At 34.5% G+C, this 22,576-nt stretch overlaps 1 protein-coding gene across 1 annotated transcript; it reads right to left on the bottom strand.

Moving 5' to 3' along the window:
- Positions 1-17,540: 17,540 nt before the first annotated feature.
- LOC111891727 (uncharacterized) lies at positions 17,541-18,374 on the bottom strand. The gene has a single exon (XM_023887797.1). The coding sequence runs from the start codon at positions 18,372-18,374 to the stop codon at positions 17,541-17,543; it is 834 nt and encodes a 277-aa protein (XP_023743565.1).
- Positions 18,375-22,576: the final 4,202 nt, after the last annotated feature.

Below are 22,576 nucleotides of genomic sequence, written 5' to 3'. Positions count from 1 at the left end.
TAAAACAAGCTTTGCACAACACGATAAGTATGAAAAGAATTTTGGCTTTTTGCTTACTTAAAAGTTGAAAATTTTTGATGACAAATATCATAAGTTGTGTTGTAGTTGTCTTGAAGTTGCACTTTAGTACGAACTTTATTCAGAATTAAAAATGGTTGGTTAGTTCTTACCGATTGAAAGTAATAACCCTACATATGTTTTAAAATATATGAAAACAGTTAGTTGTTTTCCTAAATCAATTAATATATATAGAGTCTTGCTGACTATTCTAGTAATTGTTACATCTTTAGTAACAACTTTCTAAAAATTAAAATTGTTAAAGTCCTACTTATGATCCACAATGTCACAAAAAGACTTAATGGCTTGGAAATGATTGTTATTTTGAACAATATATTGGATAGTAATGATTATGAAGAGTTGGTGAACAACTATGCTTCTAAGAATGCTATGAGAGCATCGTGATACATGTAAAAATGTAAGATTATATTTTATATCATCATTCTTTTTTTATTGTTTTTGTAATAGTTATCAACTTATCGTAGTATTAATGAATTTTTCTTATACATAACAAAATATGTTTAGGGGCCAAATTGTAACATTTTCATAGGGCCTCAAAATCAACAAGACACCCATGAGAAAGGACGCGAGCTTAGAGAGTAAGATAGAGACTTACAAGTCCGGAAATGAGAGTAAGAGTCATCTTAGTGGAGATCCAGAGAGTACAAAGCTCAACACAATTTCGTTGGAGAGGAAGCATTGGTCACAAAAGTTGTTGGTCGGAATAGCAGTCGTTGAATGGTAAAGAGGGTTGAGGAGTGACAGTGTGACATTCCCTATTTCACGGTAAAAAATATCTTTTTATTTATGCTTATTTTAAACAAAGTATATTTATAATTGCAGAATTTGGTCCCGTAAAAGTATTTTCGAAGAAAATATTTTTCGTTGATTATTAAAACTTGAGATGTCATAACTTATACAAAACATAAGAATAAATGTAATCATTACAAGCCTTACATTAACTTATTGTACTAATGGCCTAAACTCCTTGAATCTCTCGGTGGAGTGTACCTTCGTACCGCTATAACTATATCTTTATATACTTATAAAGGATGCATTTTTTCTTTCACCACATTCATTTGAAACTCCCATCATTTTTCTTTCACCACATTCATTTGAAACTTCCATGACTTTTCAATTTCTTTCTAATAATAATTATAAATTTATTAATAATGTTAAAGAAATATCAAACTTAAAGTATAGTCATATATAAACTAAATTTACATATTAAAATAATATATTTATTTTTACTTATAAAGTTATGTTTTTTAACTTTTAACATATTATACTTAATTTGTTGGTTGTAATATATTGTTGGATGTAAACCATTATCGTTATAAAAATACAATTATGGAACAACTTATATAAAATACTTAAATTATTAATTTAAATATAACATTATTGGGTCAACTTAAATATAAGTTTTAGTTTAACTTAAACAACACAAAAAATATTTTGTAAATAGTTAAAAGTGATAGATTGTAGCTTCTTTCTAATAATGATTATAAGTTGGTTAATAAGGGTAAATAAATATCAAACCTAAAGTTTAATCATAAGTAAACTAAATTTCAATTTTAAAATAATATATTTACTTCTACTTAGAAAGTTATGTCTGTAACTTTTAACATATGATACTTAATTTATTAAATTTAAAATGTTGTTGTTGTTAACAATTATTAGTTTAAAGCTACAACTTCTGAACAGTTTGGAAAAAAATACTTAAATTGTTAATTTAAATATATCATTACAGTATTAACTTAAATATAAATTTCAGTTACACTTAAAAAACCAAAGAATACTTTGTAAATAGTTAAAAGTGATAAATTATAGTGTCTTTCTAATAATTATTATAAGTTGGTTAATAAGGTTAAATAAATATCAAACCTAAAGTATAATCATAAATAAACTAAATTTCAATATTAAAATGATATCTTTACTTCTACTTATAAAGTTATATCTTTAACTTTTAACATATTATACTTAATTTATTAGATTTAATATGTTGTATGTAAACCATTATCAGTTTAAAGCTACGACTTTTGAACAGTTTTAACAAAATACTTAAATTGTTAATTTAAATATAACATTACAGTTTCAACTTAAATATAAATTTTAGTTCCACTTAAAAAACCCAATGAATATTTTGTAAATAGTTAAAAGTTATAAATTATAGTGCTTAATGCAAAAACTAAATTATAATCTTAATTTAACTAAAATATTTCCTAAGGATATTTTTATAATCATTAAAAGTTTTCAAATAAGTAGTTTAAAATAACTTACAATAACAATAGTTAAAAATAACTCTATATAAATGATTATATTTTTCCCTTAAAAATCAAAAAACAATGTTTGATGTTTTAAATAACTATAATGATAGAAATTAAAACGTTAAGCAAATAAATTTTAAGAAATTAATTAACCATAACAACAACTATAAATAACATTAAACTATATATTATATTTAATTTTATTAATGAGCAACTCGCGGGTAGAAGTCATTCAAACGTTTGAGATTATGCAGTTATAATAGATGTATATATTATCATATAATTCAAAATAATCAATATATTATATCAATTTAGTATACGAATTATTATATCAAATTTAACAACAACTTTATTGTTATATTTAAAAAAAAACATATATTTGTAAAAGATTTCAACTATATATGTGTTTATGCGGAACGTGCGGCCATTTGTCTAGTGTGATACAAAGAAACTGAGTGGGTCAGACTTGGGAGCCTGGTGAGCACATAAGGTTTTCAAACCACAATATTTTTATTATATTGTTTTGTATATTTTAACACGCCAAAAAAATTTAATCTCAATTACTCATTCCCGTTAGTCTCACTCTTTGATCCTAAAATGACAATCTCAAGGGTCTTATCTTAAAGGATCTCTGTAAAAACAAGTAGACGACATTGCTTTGGAGATTCCTTAGCAATGCTTATTGTAAGGAAACCACGACGGGTATAAAGTACTCGAATGAACACACAATCTATACTCCCAGATAGTATGATTCATTAACACTTATAAATTGCGAGTCTGTTAGTGTTCCACTGGACTGTCTAGAAGAGTATGTGGTTGTCATCAATACTCTACTAGATGATTGCTCTAAGTTAGGCATGGTCTTTCACCATTATATTATATCTGGTATGGTCTATCACCATTATTCTATCTCTGGCATGGTCTTTCACCATTATATTTTCTTTGGTATGGTCTCTCACCATTATTTTATATCTGACATGGTCTTTTACCATTATATTATCTTTTTTCTCTCTATCCTTTTTACCTGATACAATATAAGTATAGTAAAAATACATAGATAATTTATAGCGAGTAAAAATCATGATCTCATTTAACACAATTATTAGGAACACATATGATAAGCACATAGGTCATCTAAGAAAATTAAATACTTGCAACACTTCACGGTGATGCTTCTCACGCTCTTGTTCGGTCATCGAATATATAAAAAGGTCATCTGTGAAAATGATAACCGACTTATTAAGGAAAGGTCTACAAACTCGATTCATGAGATCGATAAATATAGCGGGAGAATTTGTAAGACTAAACAACATCACAAGAAATTCATAATTACCATAATGGGTTCTAAACGTTGTCTTCTCGAAATCACTTCTCTTCACCCACACTTAATGATACCTTAATCAGAGATCGATCTTTGAAAATAATTCGCTCCTTGCAACTGGTCAGAAAGATCATCTATCCTTGCCAATGAGTACTTATTCTTGATGGTAAACTTGTTAAGCTCCTAGTAATCTATACACATCCACATAGAACTATAATTCATTTTTACAAATAACACCAGGGCACCCCACGGTGAAGAACCCGACCGAATAAAACCTTTGTATAATAACTCTTGAAGCTGGGACATTAACTCTTGCATTTCTGAAGGAGCTAGGAAATAAGAAGATTTGAAAATCGGGCTAGCACAAGAAATTAAATCAGTGCTAAACTCCACTTGTCTTATTGGGAGCAAACCAAACAGTTCATCGGGAAAAACATCCATAAAATCTCTAACCACTTTCAGATCCTCTAACTTCTTCTTTTCTTTTCTTGAATCTACCACAAACACCAAAAACGACTCATAACCTTTTCTTACAAACTTCTAAGCTTTAACTGTCGTGATCACACTTTTCATGCACTGGTTCCTCTTCAAATATATAATTATCTTCCTTTCGCTTGGCGCTTCTACTGATACCAACTTACTATCACAAGCAATCTTGGCATGATTCTTCTCAAGCCAATCCATTCCAATAATCATATCAAATCCTCTAACACTAATCGAAAACAACAGAACATCAAACTTCCCCCCATCTCTCTCTATGCAACAATCATGATAACTGTGACCTATACTAACTTGCTCTCCAGATGCTACCTCTATCACATTGGTTTCTTCTAATGGCAGCAAAGGATTACTTAATTTATTTCTAAACTCATGAGACACGAATAAATAATCTACACCTGAATCAAATAAAACACTTGCAGACAAGGAGTTTACAAGTATTGTACTTGACACCACTCCCAGAGTCTCCTTTGCTTCATCAGCAGTCAACTGAAAAACATAAGATTTGACCTTCGTTGGCACCATTTTCTTCACCACGTTCTGGACTACCACTTCACTCTTCATTTTGGAGAAGTTGTATTGATTTGGCCTTTTCATGACATGAATAACACTCCACATCACAAACTTCCGTCTTATATTCGAAGGACTTGTGTTTAGGATCACCAAACTTGTAGCACTCCCTATTACCCAAATTGCATTCTCACCAATGAAACTTCCCACATTTGTTACAAGTAGGAGTCTCCCTTTTGCTTGAATTCCTACTAGACATTTGGATCTTCTTCTTGGAACCGCCCGGATCAGCTTGAGACCTATTTTCTCCAACCCTTTGCTTCTTTCTTACTTTCCTCACAATCATATATTTGATATTTTGAGTAGCCACAGTAGCATCATCTAGAGTGTCATCTTTCTACACATAACCTCATACCTAGAAGGCAACCCTTTCACAAAGCGACTAATATGACCCCTCTCAGTTATAAGAACATCAATAATAAACAACATTCTATCCGAGAATTCTTTTGCATACAAGGAGCACAATACTTTTCCTTTATCCGCTAAACAAACTCATCCCAAAACATATTTTCTTCCGCATTGATATGTGCAAATTTAATCATATATTTTTGCATTTTTTTAATACAATTAGCTATAATTATGCTTACTATAAGACCAAAGGTACTCAATTTGTTTAAATTTTGTTTTGTAGTAGCGAAGACATGTTTGGGATGAAAAGGAAGCAATTGCGGAGCTGGAAGCTGGAATTTTGGACCAAGTCAATCGGAGTCAAAAGATATCAAGAAATTTGAAGACCACGACATGGGGATCCCTAGCCAGACAGTGGCGTGTTGGTTTTTCGCAATCTGAAGATGCCTTAGTGATTACACATTTTAAGCAAGGGCCATGCTGTAGAGCCTATTTGTGGAATTTATTTCACCTAAAGTTACATTTGCTTTTTCTAGATATTCTCTGTTTAGAACTTTCTGCCCCTACAATGAACACGCCGTGACAAGCATTGTCTACGTCGTGGCCATCGTTCAGATAGTTTAGTTTTTTTACTGTTTTTTGTCTTTTATGCGTTTGTTTTCTATTTTGTTGCAATTAGTTTATGGCCCAAGCATATTCATATACTACAATACCAGGCTTGAAAGATCCTGATCCCATTTTTCGCAAAAGCAACAATGAAACGTGAAAAGAAAAAGACGCACCAAAGAAAAACCAAACAAAGTATAAAGCAGGTATGTGACCGATTCAGAATCCGAAAAAGACATCGAACCAGAAGACGAGATGGATGACATTGCGGAAATGACCATGGAGGAATACAAGAAAAGGATGCGAGATATCGGGTCGAGTCTTGTGCAACCTGAAATTCCGAACACCACAAACTTCGAGCTAAAGGGGCACATACTTGCTTTGTTGAAATACATCCCATTCTATGGGAAAGATTATGAAGATGCCTACAAGTACCTCGATAAAGTTTAGTAGCTAGTATTAAGTCGATGTTTGAGCGCTTTAGAACATTTGTAAATCTTTTAAAACAACTTCCTTTTATAAATTAAGGTTTGGAGTTTGATAAGTTTACAAATCTCTATTTTAAACTTATACAATTTTAGTTCCGAAATTTTACTGGTTACAAGTTTTAACGATAATGCTTGTTTTATTTTTAAAATTATTTTTATCATCTTATGTTAAAAGGTAAATTTCATTAAAACCAAACTCATTTGTGATGTTATTTATGTTCAAATATTATTTTGCATTTGAAAAACTAGTTTATCAACCATAACATAATAATGATAACATAAACATAAAACAACACAAGCATGCATAACAATTATAACATATGTGTATAAACCAAGCCATAAACTACTGAAATTTTTGTGAGCCATCACAAAATTATTAAGTCCATTCCTATAAGGGACCTTCATCTTGTATAATCTCCATGTGCTCCCACTTGCTTCAACACTTTGTAGCAAGTTTATAAAAATAATTTTATAAAGTTTGAGAAACTTCAATAAAATCAAGTTTATAAAATTTCGTTCTTCAAAATGGCCACCATCTTCATTCTTGATACATTTTTATAAAAATAAAATATTTCTAAAACTAATCTATTACTTACAAAAATTAACAAACGAAAACTATCTATTTAATTATTACGTACCATATGAATAAATAAATAATTACAATCATTTTAAATAAATCAACACATTCAACAACACAAAGGTCTTTGGCTAGTATATGCATATCATACACATTTATATACTCAAAATTATATAAAACAACTCTTTGTTTCTCTAAGACAACTTTTAAGACTAAAAAGATGCATGTAAACTTTTAGTCAAAAAATAACAATTAAAAACATTTTAAAGTTGTGATAGAAAATATGTATGGATTTTTCTTGCAAAGAGAAAACCATCCATGTCTTCCAAAAACAAAGACTTCATCAACTTAAAAAAAATCTAACTAGTCTTGCAAAAATGGCTCCGATACCAATTGTTGGGTTTTTATTCAAAAATTGTTTCAAAAACATAAACAATGCAACGGAAGACTTAAGATTTGAACAAAAATAAAACTAGTTTAATTTATTCCCACCAAGGAATCATTTTGCAAGACTTAGAAAGATTATAAAACAACCATAGAAAGAAAGTGTTAAAAACCTTTGATGACTTTGATCCTCATGGGAGGTTGGAAGTTGATGACGTGTGACATTAAGCTCTAAATTAAGCTCTCTATAATGTATCCACCAAGCAAGCTTTGCACCACCAAAATATGCTAGTAAATACTTGAAAAGTGTTGTTCTTAAGCTTTAAGATTTCTACCAAATAAATCCTTAAAGAGAGGCAACATTAAGATATTCATTTCTAGCACCAAATGGAAGAAAGAAGAAGAGAGAGAGGGCATGCAAAAGTCGAAATTTGGTTGTCATTTTATGGAGAAATAGGTGAGTAAAAATTAGCCAAAACTCTTGTCTAATGCCTTTCTTTTATATGCAAAAAACAAGACAATAAAGTAAAAGGTAAGGCTTACTTACAAGCATCGTTTGTAGAATAAACAAATGAAAAGCTTGTCTCCTTCGTCATGAAGAAACCCATGGTTATTACATGTCATAGAGATAACTTTTAAGTGTCAATTTATTTTATTTAACTATTTAGATTTATATATATATATATATATATATATATATATATATATATATATATATAAATCTAATATATATAAAAGGCTATCATTTATACATAATTGATTTCTAATATATATATATATATATATATATATATATATTTTATAAATCACATTTTTTTATAAATAAACTCTAACTAGTTTAATGAAATATAATTTATAAATAATCACACTTTATGATATGTTTCATAAGCTGTTATTTCTCCATTAAATATTATTTTCATAAATAATAAATTCTCAATTAGTAAAATATTATTTCCATGAAATAATAATTTTCCAATTAAATACAAGTGTTGATATATTTAATAATAATCAAATTATATGTAACGACCCTATTTTCAAGGCTAAAAATATCGTTTTTGAATTAACGCGTTTAGCAAACGTTTTACCAAAACATTGTCAATAAACATTCATTACAAAATCATAATGTTGTATTTCAAACTGTAACATCAAAAGTATAGAAAATCATAGTACAGTCCCAAAAACTTCTTGCGGAAACATGTGTGTGTGTGATGCGCTGCTACGCCGCCGGCTCTTTCCCTTTGGACGAAGAGGTACCTGAAACCAAAACCAAAACTGTAAGCACAAAGCTTAGTGAGTTCCCCCATCATACCACATACCACACAATATCGTCGGTATCTTTCAACCGGTAACCTTCATCGATATCTTTCAACCGGTAACCATCATCGGTATCTTTCAACCGGTAATTGGGGACTATTTCACCCCCTGCTACTAACATACAATCAACAGAAATAAGCATACAGTCAGGCATATCCGGGTACTGACCTACCCTTGGGTCCTAAGGACCACTGTCAGGGAAACTAATCCCTACCATACACATAGCATACTACCAACACATAACCAAACCAAGATAATTATCACAAAGACCATTATCTTCTGAATACCCCTTTTTGGTGGGCCGGCATTGTGGCCTTAGACCCACCCCTACTGGATGGTAACTCACCTCAATGTCATGCAATGTCTGAACTATCCCCGGCGCATAAGTCGACTCCCTACGACTCCTTGATCCCTACACGACAACCTTCAAGTCAACACATATCACATACAACCCTAAACAGGGTCAGTCCAAATTCAGTCAAAGTCAACATTGGCCAAAGTCAACATTCAGTTGACCTGACTCGCCGAGTTGGTCTACCAACTCATCGAGTCCATGCTCCTCTAATCCCACACAAACCCTGTCTCCATTCGTCAAGTCTAGCAAAACTCGACGGGTTCTCCTTCAATCATAACAACGGGACCATCCTCATCCGACTCGTCGAGTTCCCCCTTGAACTCGTCGATTTCATCTCCAACTTAAAAACTTGTCAAGTCTATGACTCGCCAAGTTGTATGAACAACTCATCGAGTTCATATTCAAAGATTAGGAGATTGCTATGGACTCGCCGAGTTGATCATACCACTCGCCGAGTCCCATGACTTCCAGGTCCCTTTTCACGTCTAAACCCAAAAGGGACTTCCCTCCTAACATTTACCCATTCACAGGAAGGGTTTGGTGCGCAATGGTCACCGACTCGTCGAGTGCCAAGAACAACTCGTCGAGTCCACCCTTGACCAATTCCATACAGTCGATTTAAATGAGGTCCAACACACCAAAACCATAGATATGGCCTCCTAATGTCCATTTTATACGTAAAGTTCCAAACTTGATGCGCATGCATGGGGTTTTTAGCTCAAAAACCCATATAAATGGTCCTACAATGTGCATGGGGCTCTCATGGCCCTAAAGTTGGCACCTTTAGGCCATGAGACCCCTCTTAAGGCCCAGATCTGAAGCTAGAGTCCATATAACACTCCTTAAATCCGAAAATGGCTTGAAAAGCCCTAAATGCACCCAAGATCTACAATCTAAAGATGAACCACCAAAAGAAAAACCAAAGCAGGGGCATTTTACCTTGATTAAGCTGAAGATGGAATGAGATTTCTGGATCTACAAGCCCCAAGTCGAATACTCAAGCTCTTCTTCTTCCTTCCAAGCTTCACAAGTCCACAAAATACCAAAATGACCTTAACACACACACAAAAACGGCTAGGGTTTCGATATGCAGCTCTAGGAGAGTGTTTAGGGACGAGGGAGGCCAAGTTAAGGTGCTTATATAGGGTGCAAACCCTCATTTTAGGGTTTTTGTCCAGACAGCACGGACTCGTCGAGTCCGGTCACTGACTCGCTGAGTCAGTCACTTAACTCCCCGGTCAAAATAACTTCTACTCGACGAGTTGGGCCACCAACTCACCGAGTCTTAGATCAAAATTCCAAGATGCTTAAATTAAAAATACGTACCAGGAACCAGGTGTTACATTATACTAATAAATAATCAATTGATGGTAACTTGCTATAATGTGTGACCCTATAGGATCATATGTTATTAGCAATATCATTCTATAATGACTCTTGGGCATACAAGGTCTTTCACTCTTGCGGATCTACTCTGCTTCTAATAGGAACCATTTTTGTAACCATAAACTACTTACTTAACATGAATAAACTAAGCCATGTAATCTAGCAATTAAAATTCACATAAGTATTTAAGGAAAAGACCCTAAAACATGTTGGTTCTTTCTTTTTTCTCACATGGTTTAAGCCTAGGTAGGGACAATCCAACCTAACTCACTCAAACTGCAGCTTTAATACCAAATGTAACAACCTGTACTTTTGATAAACATTTAATATTTAAAATATTGGGAATAATATCAAATTTTACATAAAGGATACTAAAAACCAGTGTTTCAAAAAACTTTTAAAAGTATTCCCAACCAAAACATCACTGTTGTAACCAAATTCATATCACAACCATAACTAAGAAAACAAGGATAAATGCATAAACAAAAGTCTAGTACGTGGTGCTTGATGCTTCTAAGTCCTCTCTCTCTAATGCTTGCTACCAAAACCTGTTAAACACATGGAAACACTATATCTTAGACATATCGTCTGGTGAGTTATAATATAATCATAAATCAACACAATCATACATAACATATCTGGCTTGTCACATAAGTGACCAAGCATCTACACATATATCGAGTGGTGAAACATCAATCGTCATCATCTCTGTTTCCATGCGTATTCTAATATACTCTTCCTAAGGATCCCTTAATCTAACTATTTGTATGCAAAACATACACATATACTGAGTGGTGAACCACTGGTCATCAACATCTCTGTTTCCATGCATACTCTAAGATACTCTTCCTAGGTATCCCTTAATCTAACTCATTGCATGCATAACATACACATCATAAAACACAACACAAGTTATGTATCATACAAAAATATAACAATGACATAATTAACAATTACATCCATACATTCACATGCTTGCATATGCTTTACAACATACAATCTTACTCTAAAGAAAAAGTATAACTCACCTTATGTTGAAGAATAGCAATCTACTACCAATTCTTATAAAGCTTCTCTTGAGAGGCTCCAAATCCTTCCTTGCTACCACCTAGAACATTTACATAAATTAATCCCCTCATACATGTCTTAATTCATTAAGACATCACTTGTGATTTTATCCAACAACTCTTATTTTGGACAAAACCCTAACTTGATCATCATTTGCTAAAATACTAGTCAGACTACATCAAACAAGCTAATAAACACTTAGCTTAGCTATATTACACCATACAATCATCATCTTCTTCGTTTCCATTTATAGGGTTTCAAACCCTAGTAACCAAATCATGATTTTCAACGATTTAACTTCATACAACTCATGGATTAAGTTTCTAAACACTTAATCAAGCATTATTATCATCAAGCTAATCAAGACAAATCAAACACAACAAACTCAAACCCAAAAATCACCATTAAAGCTTACGAAATCTTGAAAAATGGAGAAAATGTTTGGTGGTCAAACCAACAAATGATGGGATAAAATAATATTAATAAAACTCAAATCACTGGTATTTCTAATACTAAAAATAGTATAGAGTAAGCAGGGTCGGTCCACAGGAATACAGGACTTTTTATCTTGCCATATTTTCACACATAATACAAATAGTATTAAAATGGGGGATTGTGTTTGAGCTTGAATTAAACTTCATAAATAAGAAAGATTGATAACAAACGCAATAAAAGAAGTACATTTCCGATTCTGACTCTTATACATGTATTATGTTGAAAGATGTAATATGATTATAACTCATGTTCAATCTAGGTTGGTAAGTTGGATATTAATAAACTCTAATATCCAAATTGGCAAAAATATTTTATTCAAAACAAGCTCTTCAAATAAAACTTCATTTAATTGATTCAATTCAAATAAGCTCTTGCATCAAATCATTAAATGACATTAAGTTCTTGCACTAATTACCAACAATGTTTAACATTCCTCTTAAACTTGGGAATATAGACATTTAATCTTTGATTACACTAATTTTGATCTAATTACAACCAAGTAAGTGTGTGTTACTAACATCAAATCATAAAACATATACGAATTTCATAATTTGATTAACTAGATTGACTAGAACCCTAATTCATTAATCAAGTGAAAAAGAGAACCAACCAAACATATAATTAAGATCAAATCAAAGATTACTAGATGTTAAACACAAGTCAAATTCAAGTTACAACCTAACAACACATACTTAAGAATTCAGATTCGGAAATGATAATGAAATCAACCACACATGTCTAGGTTGAACTACAAATCAAACAAGTTTAAACTTCAAATTGACTTACAAAAAGGAAATTAAAGTGTTTCCAAGTGTTAATCTACTTGCAAAAGTTCTGAAAATCGCCTTCTTTTCTCCCAACAATCCGACCTCTCTCTCACAAAACTGATTGTCCCCATTATAAGAAGACAAAACCACTTTAAAATTGTCGAGACGTTTACACGGCCCGTGTAAATTAAAGGGTGCCATTTACACGGCCGTGTAAACAATAGAAGTAGAATGCTTAATCTTTCAAGGTCTTCGAAGTAGACTGCCCTTGCATGTACGTTTACACGGCCCGTGTCAATTAAAGGGGAGCATTTACACGGTCGTGTAAACTTCTGAGAAGCCAAATCTTACATTCTCCTTCTTCTGAGCTCCAAAACTTCTGTAACTCTGTCTCCAGTTCTTTTAAACTTCCTCCAACGATTTCCAACCTTCAAAAAGCTGAAATATCATAAAAGTGTGTGAATGGAATTGCATCATGAAAAATCCCGAAAAATATGCAAAATGCATGAGTTTAAACCTAAATGCAATGCACTTTTATGAACTAAAACTACAAAATGAATGCATGAAATGCACCTAACAAATCTCCCCAAGCTTGAACCTTTCTTGTCCTCAAGAAAGAACAAGGAATTTAAACCGGAGAAAATAAAATAAAATAGAAGAAAAGAAATTAAAGTTAAAACTATTTGAAACTTAATGCATGAAATTAAAACAAACATGAAAAGATCCAACCCAATTACCCTGTTTTATACCATAATTGAGAATGTATTTGCCATGCCTTAAGTTAACTTGGCTTTAATCTCAATATATTATATGATAATAGAGACAAGACTTTAGCCACTCCCTAGTACAACTCAACAGAATCAAAGATAGCAACACTTATTCCTTTTCGATATCATCAAGTCAATTCTTGGAACAAATTATGGTCTTACTCTCGTGAAATTATATGTGACAAAACATGCTCAACCATCTTTGTTTCATAAAAATATAGCAATGTCCGATTCCAGCTATTTGTTGGTTAACAACAATCTTTTTCTGAAAAATATTTTCTAAAAATTCCCTAATATTTATCCAGATTGGTTACAAACTTCAAACCACTTACACCAGTCGAAGTAATTAACATTCAGTCCAATGTCATAAATTCAAATCCAAGTCCAAGGGAATCTTTTGACAGCCAAGTATTTTTCCTAAACACAACATCTAATTAAACTATAAACACAACTATGTACAAACTTTCTAATTACATTTTTTTACAAATAAAGCTCATGGCTTTCTTTGAAATCCGTGTAACAGGCTTTCAACCAACACATCCAAATCAAATGACCTTAGTGTGCTAGATTTAAAGAGATCCCTCGGGTTTACTTGCCCGAACCTCAAAGGCCACAAATTAGCTTTATTTGCTATTATTAAGTTCATGACTTTCTATGGAACCTGTGTAACGAATTTTCAACTCAATCAGTCCCAAACAATTTAGCTTTAGGCGATTATGTGTAAAACACCCCTCAGAGTTTACTTGTTCGAATCTCAAAGGTCACAGATTAACTTAATAATATTTTTTTTATAAGATCTATTTCTATTATTATTTAAATACAAATAACTAAGTTAACACATAACACTTAATTTATTTATTTATTTGGCCGATTTCTTTATATTTTCGTCCTTGACTTTTCTGTTATGGGACATCTCACGGTCTATTACCGTGAGTGACTTCTAGACATTTTTCGGGGGACTAAATGTTAACATGCAAAAACCCATAAGTATAGTTGAAAGCTATGTCCTCAAGCAGGGTATATAAAAGGGAATAAGTAGAAAGGACTTTTAAGAGCGTTGGAAGGCGGGACATTGAGATTTTGCATTCTTTTTATGAACTTTTGAATTTGGCATTTTAAGTTCAATTGAGAATTACTACTCATAAGATCGGTCATATGTCCCAAAGAATCGACTCATACCTGCTGTTATGCTCCAGTGTTGACAATCTTCTCACTTTCTGTTTTGCACAAGTAGCTTCGGGAGATGTGCTCGTGTGTGATTAACTTGCTTTTAGATTTTTCAATAAAAAGAGCAAGTAAAATCTCAAGGCACACAACTCACTTACCATCTCAATTGTTTTGAGAAGATTTGGCTGCTTGGAATTGGATCAAAAAAAATTTACTTTTACTTTTTTTTTTTTAAATGACAAAGAAAAATAATGCAATGCAATGCAATATGTACAAAATTTACATGCAACCTACATGCAACGGGATAATGCATGGATGGATGCCCCTCCCCAAGCTTAAAATAAGCATCGTCCTTGATGCTTGGAGAGAGGCATAGCTGTCCTATTGAGGACCGGGCGGTTGATATGGAGGGAACTGTGAAGGATAATCTGCAGGATAGTAGGGCGGCCATTGGGGTTGAGATGTTGATGGTGGCTGTGGCTATGTAGGGAGGACAAGAACTCTATGAATATCGCTCAGCAGGTGATGAATGTTGCGGTTGTGCTGCTCTTGAGCGGCCCATCTTTGATCCTGTTCAGCCCACCGCAACTCTTGTTGGGCCCAATGCTCTTCTTGCAAGTTACGGTAGTCTTGAAAATCAGAAGTGATTTCAGCGACACCCGTATAAATTTCTCCGACTTCCTACTGTATACTGGTGTAACGGTGGTTCAAACGTGCAAACTCACCCATATAAAGATTGTGTTCAGAAGAAGAAGTGGGGCGAGATGAACTAGAGGCACCAGCAGTAGGAGCAGGAGGAGGAGAGGGTGGAGGACTATGATCTACTGTAACACCTAAATTGGATATGAGCTTCCAAGTGGTTGATGGAATGTCATTGGCTAAATTGAGTATCTTCTTGTTTCTGCAGTCTATGCGTAGATACTCTTTCTCATCTACTGTCCAATGAACATCCCTAGTGAGAAGGCGGTGGAAGAGATGCATTGTTTCCAAAACATCAATGGATAGACGAATACGGCCCATGACTATGTTTGTTGGGTTGTTGGGTAAATGGAGGCCAAGATGCTCAGCAATAACAGAAACCATGCCTCCACAATGTAGCTGCCCACCATGGCTCGTAGCACTTCTGAGCATTTTTTGAATAACCCAACACCCAAAATGAGGGACTTCAGTAGGCTTATGAATCATACACCACAAGACTTCTAGCTCTTTCTTATTAGCCTTGCTAATCTCTTCTTGAGGGAATAAGAGAGAAGCAATGATCCGGTGGGTGACTTTCAAGACCAGATGGATAATGCTAGAAGCTTTGGCTGTGCCTGACTGATAATCATACTCACAAGAAATGTTTCTCCAAAAATTTGTACAGTTTTGCTCAAAAATGATATTTTTTCTTCCATTTGCTGTGTATACATCCCTTTTTGCTTTGGGAGCACCAATCATATCACAGAGAATGTCAGCATGAAACTGATGGGTTTGATTAAGCAAACGGAAAGTCAGGAGATGAGTTTGATAGTCAAAGGTAATGGAAGACAAAAGTTCCAACATCGGTGTTTGGTAACTAACTGCATGAAGATTCAAAAGACCCCCCCCCCCATCCTATGTTTTTAAAGAGCTTGTGGACACCCTTATAGATATGTAAATCTTTGAGGGCTTGGATGTCCACAAATTTTTGAGCACCCATTGTTCTTGTAACAAGATTTGCATACAATATCTCCTGTCTATTGGTCTAAAAAATTAGACCAAATTCATAAGGGTTGTCCATGGGGTGTGGGTCTTGTTCATCCTGTGAAGTTCCAATTCTAGGTCTTTTACCCCGGGAAGCCATTACCCAAATGAATCAACAAAGAGTTGCACACAATTAAGATAATTGAAGCACAAGAACTAGCAAGTCTCACCAAAAAATCACCCAAAAAAGAAATGAGGTTCTATCTAAATGCACAAAGTAAGAGTTTGGAACAATTATACCAATTTGTGCTTGATAATGGTGGTAAGATGATATCCAATGCTTCCCCAAGCTATCCCCAAGCTTATCCTACAAGAAATTTCAATCATTAGGTCGAAATTTTGAAGTTCAAAAATTCTAGGGTTTTGCTCAAAAACCCCAAAATCGGCCATGAGAGGTTGAAATAGATGTGAAAGATAAAGAAGATGAAGAAAAGAGAAGAATTTCATACCTTGGAGTTTGATTTTTGATGCAAAATTGAGGAAGATTGAGTATTTGGAAGGGTTTTTTCGAAGGGGGCAGTAGGGAGAGAGGCAATCGCAGGTATTGAGTGAAGAATGAGTTAGAAAAATCGAGATTTGACCTTAAAATCGTTCAGCCCTGTTTTTGCGTTTACACAGCCCGTGTAAATCAAAGGGGAGGATTTACACGGCCGTGTAAATCCCTGAATCATATATACCGTGTTTAATCGTTTACACGTCCTGTGTAAATGAAAGGCATAGTTTTACACGGCCGTGTAAACTTCTGTGAAGGCCAAAAAATTTGATTTTTTTCACTTTTTGAAATTGTAACCCGCTAAACCTCTACTGCCCGAAAAATGATTTTTAACCCTCTTTTAGTATGAAAAACAACTTGGAAGTTTGAAAACAAAGAAAATACAATGAAAATATACAAAATGACAAAAATATCCCCGGGTTGCCTCCCGGTTAGCCGCCCCTTTTTAATGTCGTTGGCTCGACTTGGACCCCAACTATTTGTGCTTCAGTCTGGATACGTGGGCCTCTATAACATATCATCACTCCTCACATGCTTCTTGTCATCAATAAACTCTAAAATCTCCAACACTTCATTATCCATATCAAACTTCTTTGCAAGCTCTTTGGCTTTGTCCCTGTCTAGTTTCCGTGACAAAACTAATTCTAGAAATTCATTGTTAGACAAGTACAAACCGTTTTTTGTTGAGGGATTGTTCAAATTAACAAAATTAACAGATTGAACATCAAAAGGAGTGTTTTTTGCTTCATGCACATTGAAGTTGATAACTTCACCATCAAATTCCATACTCAAAGTTCCATTGTAGACATCGATTTTTGTTTTAGAAGTTTTAAGAAAAGGTCTATCCAAAAGTATGGAACTTGAACTTGGAGAGTCATCATCTCCCATATCTAAGACATAAAAATCAGCCGGGAAGACAATTCATCGACTTGCACTAACACGTTCTCTAATACTCCCTTTGGGTGTACCAAAGACCGGTCAGCAAGTTGGATGATCACACCGGTTTTGCTCAATGTTCCTACACCAATTGATTTGAAAAGAGAATATGGTAGGACATTTACGGATGCACCTAGATCAAGCATAGCTCGGGGTATATAAATATTTCCCAACTTGCAAGGCACGGTAAAGACACCGGGATCCTTGCACTTCGGGGGCATCCTCTTTTGCAAAACCGCAGATACATGCTCCCCAACCGTTACGACTTGATTTACTTTTAATTTCTTTTTAGATACACAAAGATCCTTAAGGAACCTTGCGTATCTAGGTGCCTGCTTGATGACCTCGAGGAGTGGAACATTGATTTGAACTCTCTTGAACATTTGCATGATCTCATTCTCCTCCCTTTCTTTCTTCGTGCTCTTTAATCTTTCGGGAAATGAAGCAGGTGTGGCTTTAGACTCACTGATGAAGGGCCTCTTTTCAATTGTTTTCTCTTCCTCCTTCTCTTCTTTGGTCGTCTCTTCAACTACTATTTCTTCTTCCTTTTGATCAACCGACAATTTTGGACCATCATAACTCTTCCCGCTTCTCAATGTGATGGCACATACATTGTGCCTTGGGTTTGCTTCAGTTTGGGCAGGCAACATTCCTTGAGATTCTAGTTTGCTTATGGAAATAGCAAGCTGTGAAACTTGTTTCTCTAAGTTCTTTATGCTTGCTTTTGTCTCTTGTTGGAAAACTTGTGTACTAGTTGCCAAACTTTTCACTATGTCCTCTAAAGGCATACTTGATGAACCCGCTTGTTGAGGAGGTTGTTGTTGAGATTGATGAGGAGGTTGAGTTGGCTAGAAATGTGGTTGATAATTTTGTTGGTGATGCATTTGATTTTGAAATGGGGGTCTTGGTTGATAAGGTGGTGGTCTAGGCTGAAAATTGGTATTAGGTTGATGCCAATTTGGATTGCTTCTTGGCTGGAAGTTTCCTTGTTGTTGACTTGAAAATCCCATAGCTTGAACTGGCTCTACATCTTCTTGTAACATGGGGCACATGTCAGTGGGATGTCCAACTTGTGTACAAATGCCACAAGGTCTAACTGTTGGTGGTTGCACGCCCTTGTCTTTTGCAAGCATCATTACTACCTTAGTCAACTCAGAAAGTTGACTTTCAATTTTTGGAGTAGAAATTTCTTTCACCCCCCTTGGTGCATCACTGTACCACTCTTCTTCTTGGACTGTATGCTTGGACTCTTCTGCCATGTTTTTTATAAGAACTCTGATTTCTGTTGGAGTCTTATCAGCTATAGATCCACCACTTGATGCATTGAGTAATCTCCTATCCCAAGATGACATTCCTTCACAAAAATACTGCAGCAACTGATATTCTGTAATCCCATGTTGTGGACATCTTGAGCACAATTTCTTGAACCGTTCCCAATAAGTATGCAAGGTTTCTCTCTTTTGTTGCTTGATGCCAATTATCTCTCTACGTAAAGCTGAAGCTCTCATTTCGGGAAAATATTTATCCAGAAACATCCTTGCAAGTTCATTCCATGTTGTGACTGACCCCGGTGGTAAGTCATACAACCACTCCTTGGCTGAATCTTGTAAAGCAAAGGGGAATGCCCTTAACTTGATTTAATCTTCTGTGACTTCATACCCACACAAACAACATGAAATTCCTTAAGGAATTTATGTGGGTCTTCATTCTCAAGACCACAGAATGAGGGTAACAAATGGATGAGTCCAGACGTGAGTTCAAAGTTGATTGGTGCAGGGTAATTTATGCACAAAGGTTGTTGGGTGACATCTTGAGTGGCCCATTATCTAAAGGTTTGTTCAGGTGGTGGATGTGGAGGATTTTGATTTCCTCCATGGTTGTCTGCCATGGTAGGAGTAGGTGAAGATGGTGGGGTGATACTTTTGGATGTTGGAGAGGATGTAGTTGATGGATTTGATGAAGAAGCTCCGGATTGTTGTTGTTTCTTTAAAAGTCTGGCTTGCTTCCTTCTCTGTTTAGCAGATTTTTCTATCTCCAAATCAACTGGTAAAGGTGTACCTGTGCGAAAAGATCTTGGCATAAACAATTAGTACTACCGTATCCCCGGCAACGGCGCCAATTTGTTTGGTGGTCAAACCAACAAATGATGGGATAAAATAATATTAATAAAACTCAAATCACTGCTATTTCTAATACTAAAAATAGTATAGAGTAAGCATGGTCGGTCCACAGGAATACAGGACTTCTTATCTTGCCATATTTTCACACATAATACAAATAGTATTAAAATGGGGGATTGTGTTTAAGCTTGAATTAAACTTCATAAATAAGAAAGATTGATAACAAACGCAATAAAAGAAGTACATTTCTGATTCTGACTCTTATACATGTATTATGTTGAAAGATGTATATGATTATAACTCATGTTCAATCTAGGTTGGTAAGTTGGATATTAATAAACTCTAAAATTGGCAAAAGTATTTTATTCAAAACAAGCTCTTCAAATAAAAATTCATTTAATTGATTCAATTCAAATAAGCTCTTGCATCAAATCATTAAATGACATTAAGTTCTTGCACTAATTACCAACAATGTTTAACATTCCTCTTAAGCTTGGGAATATAGACATTTAATCTTTGATTACACTAATTTTGATCTAATTACAACCAAGTAAGTGTGTGTTACTAACATCAAATCATAAAACATATACGAATTTCATAATTTGATTAACTAGATTGACTAGAACCCTAATTCATTGATCAAGTGAAAAAGAGAACCAACCAAACATATGATTAAGATCAAATCAAAGATTACTAGATGTTAAACACAAGTCAAATTCAAGTTACAACCTAACAACACATACTTAAGAATTCAGATTCGGAAATGATAATGAAATCAACCACACATGTCTAGGTTGAACTACAAATCAAACAAGTTTAAACTTCAAATTGACTTACAAAAAGGAAATTAAAGTGTTTCCAAGTGTTAATCTACTTGCAAAAGTTCTGAAAATCGCCTTCTTTTCTCCCAAAAATCCGACCTCTCTCTCACAAAACCGATTGTCCCCATTATAAGAAGACAAAACCACTTTAAAACTGTCGAGACGTTTACACGGCCCGTGTAAATTAAAGGGTGCCATTTACACGGCCGTGTAAACAATAGAAGTAGAATGCTTAATCTTTCAAGGTCTTCGAAGTAGACTGCCCTTGCATGTACGTTTACACGTCCCGTGTAAATTAAAGGGGAGCATTTACACGGCCGTGTAAACTTCTAAGAAGCCAAATCTTACATTATCCTTCTTCTGAGCTCCAAAACTTCTATAACTCTGTCTCCAGTTCTTTTAAACTTCCTCCAACGATTTCCAACCTTCAAAAAGTCCCTGAAATATCATAAAAGTGTGTGAATGGAATTGCATCATGAAAAATCCCGAAAAATATGCAAAATGCATGAGTTTAAACCTAAATGCAAAGCACTTTTATGAACTAAAACTACAAAATGAATGCATGATACTACAAGAGCTTGAGAGGAACTCACCTTGTCTAAAGCAAGAAAAATTGTCCCTTGATGCCTTCTAGAACTCAATATCGTCGGACCTCCTCCTCCTCCTCTTTTCTCTCTTTCTCTTTCTCTCTGTGTGTGTGTGTGTGTGTGTGTAGGGTTTTGGTGTGCATTTGTGAACAAATAAGCTCTACTTTGGATTTAATCATGTTTGAAACCGCACCGCGGAAAAGACCTCATAGTGTCGCGGTAGGTTAAATGAACATATTGTTTCCCCTTTTCCAGGTCGTGGCAACCAATCTTCATAGCAACATACTTTCCCACCGTGTCGTGGCACCCATACGTTGTGTTTCGGAATCAAAGTACATTGCCTATGACTTACAGCGGAGGATGAACCATTCCATTTCTTTGTCAATGCCTGTCCATTCCATATTTGCATTTACCAATTCCATTCTGTTCTAAAACACAACATCATACTCTAATAGCTTCATAACACTTGATAAATGCATATAACATAACCAAAAGCATTTCATAAGTCTTAATATCATAAAAATGACCAAAGTGCTCTTAGCATCAAAATAAGATTAATAGGTGCATTTTATGCACCTATTTTGCATGTTTATTTCCGTCTTTTTATAGCATTCTACTTCATAATTCTTGCATTTAGTTGATTATTAGGGTAGTTGCATATTTCATTAAAAATGTCTGGTACTTCATTATTTTTGATTTATTTTGCAGGCATTATGGAGCATGGAACGTGGAGCTTGGATGCATGGATGCATGGAGCTTGGATTCTTGGAACTTTGGAGCATGCAGAGAAGATGAACCGGTCATTCCATAGAGGAAAGCATGAAGACATAACCCGAGTCGTTGTTGCATTATCTTCATAGCAAAGGATTACGGTTGAAACGCGGTTCTTGTCACTTTGACACGGGTCGTGTTTGTCCTTTATCATCTCATATTTGAGCAACATGACGCGTGGTGAAGCTGGACTAAAGATGGAGCCAACAGTGAAGACTTTTTGGAATTTTAGCAAAAAGCATGGGCCATGCCAAAAACACATGGTCAAGACAAATGGCCATGCCAAAAACACATGGGCAAAAGGCATGGCCATGCTAAAAACGCATGGCCTTATGGCAAGTCACGTGAACTTTAATAAAAGAGGAGGAGACGTCATTTTGAAGGACAGAACGGTTTTGGGAGCAGTTTCTGGCGATCCAGGGCAATTTTGGGAGAATTCTTGGAGCTTTTGAGAAGACCTAACATTGCAAACACTTTGATTTCATTTTTGTAAGCATTAAACATTTCAATTCCATCATTTTTCTTGTTTGATTTGTTCTTAGCCATGTGTGGCTAAGAAACCCTAATTTCTAGTTCTTGTTCAAAAAAATGTTGATTGCTTGACTTGAAGCATATGATTGTATGTTTGATTTGTGATTCTTTTCTAGTGATTATGTTTTTGTTTAAACTAGAATCCTTGAATTTGATTTGT

The sequence above is a fragment of the Lactuca sativa genome, chromosome 5 (genome assembly GCF_002870075.4).
Source record: "Lactuca sativa cultivar Salinas chromosome 5, Lsat_Salinas_v11, whole genome shotgun sequence".
Taxonomy (NCBI): Eukaryota; Viridiplantae; Streptophyta; class Magnoliopsida; order Asterales; family Asteraceae; genus Lactuca; species Lactuca sativa.
Note: the sequence above shows the minus strand (reverse complement) of the source record. Positions and strands in the feature narration are given on the sequence as shown.

Excerpts from the sequence above, each read along its gene's own strand:
- LOC111891727 (XM_023887797.1), bottom strand. The coding sequence starts at position 18,374 with ATGCCTTTAGAGGACATAGTGAAAAGTTTGGCAACTAGTACACAAGTT.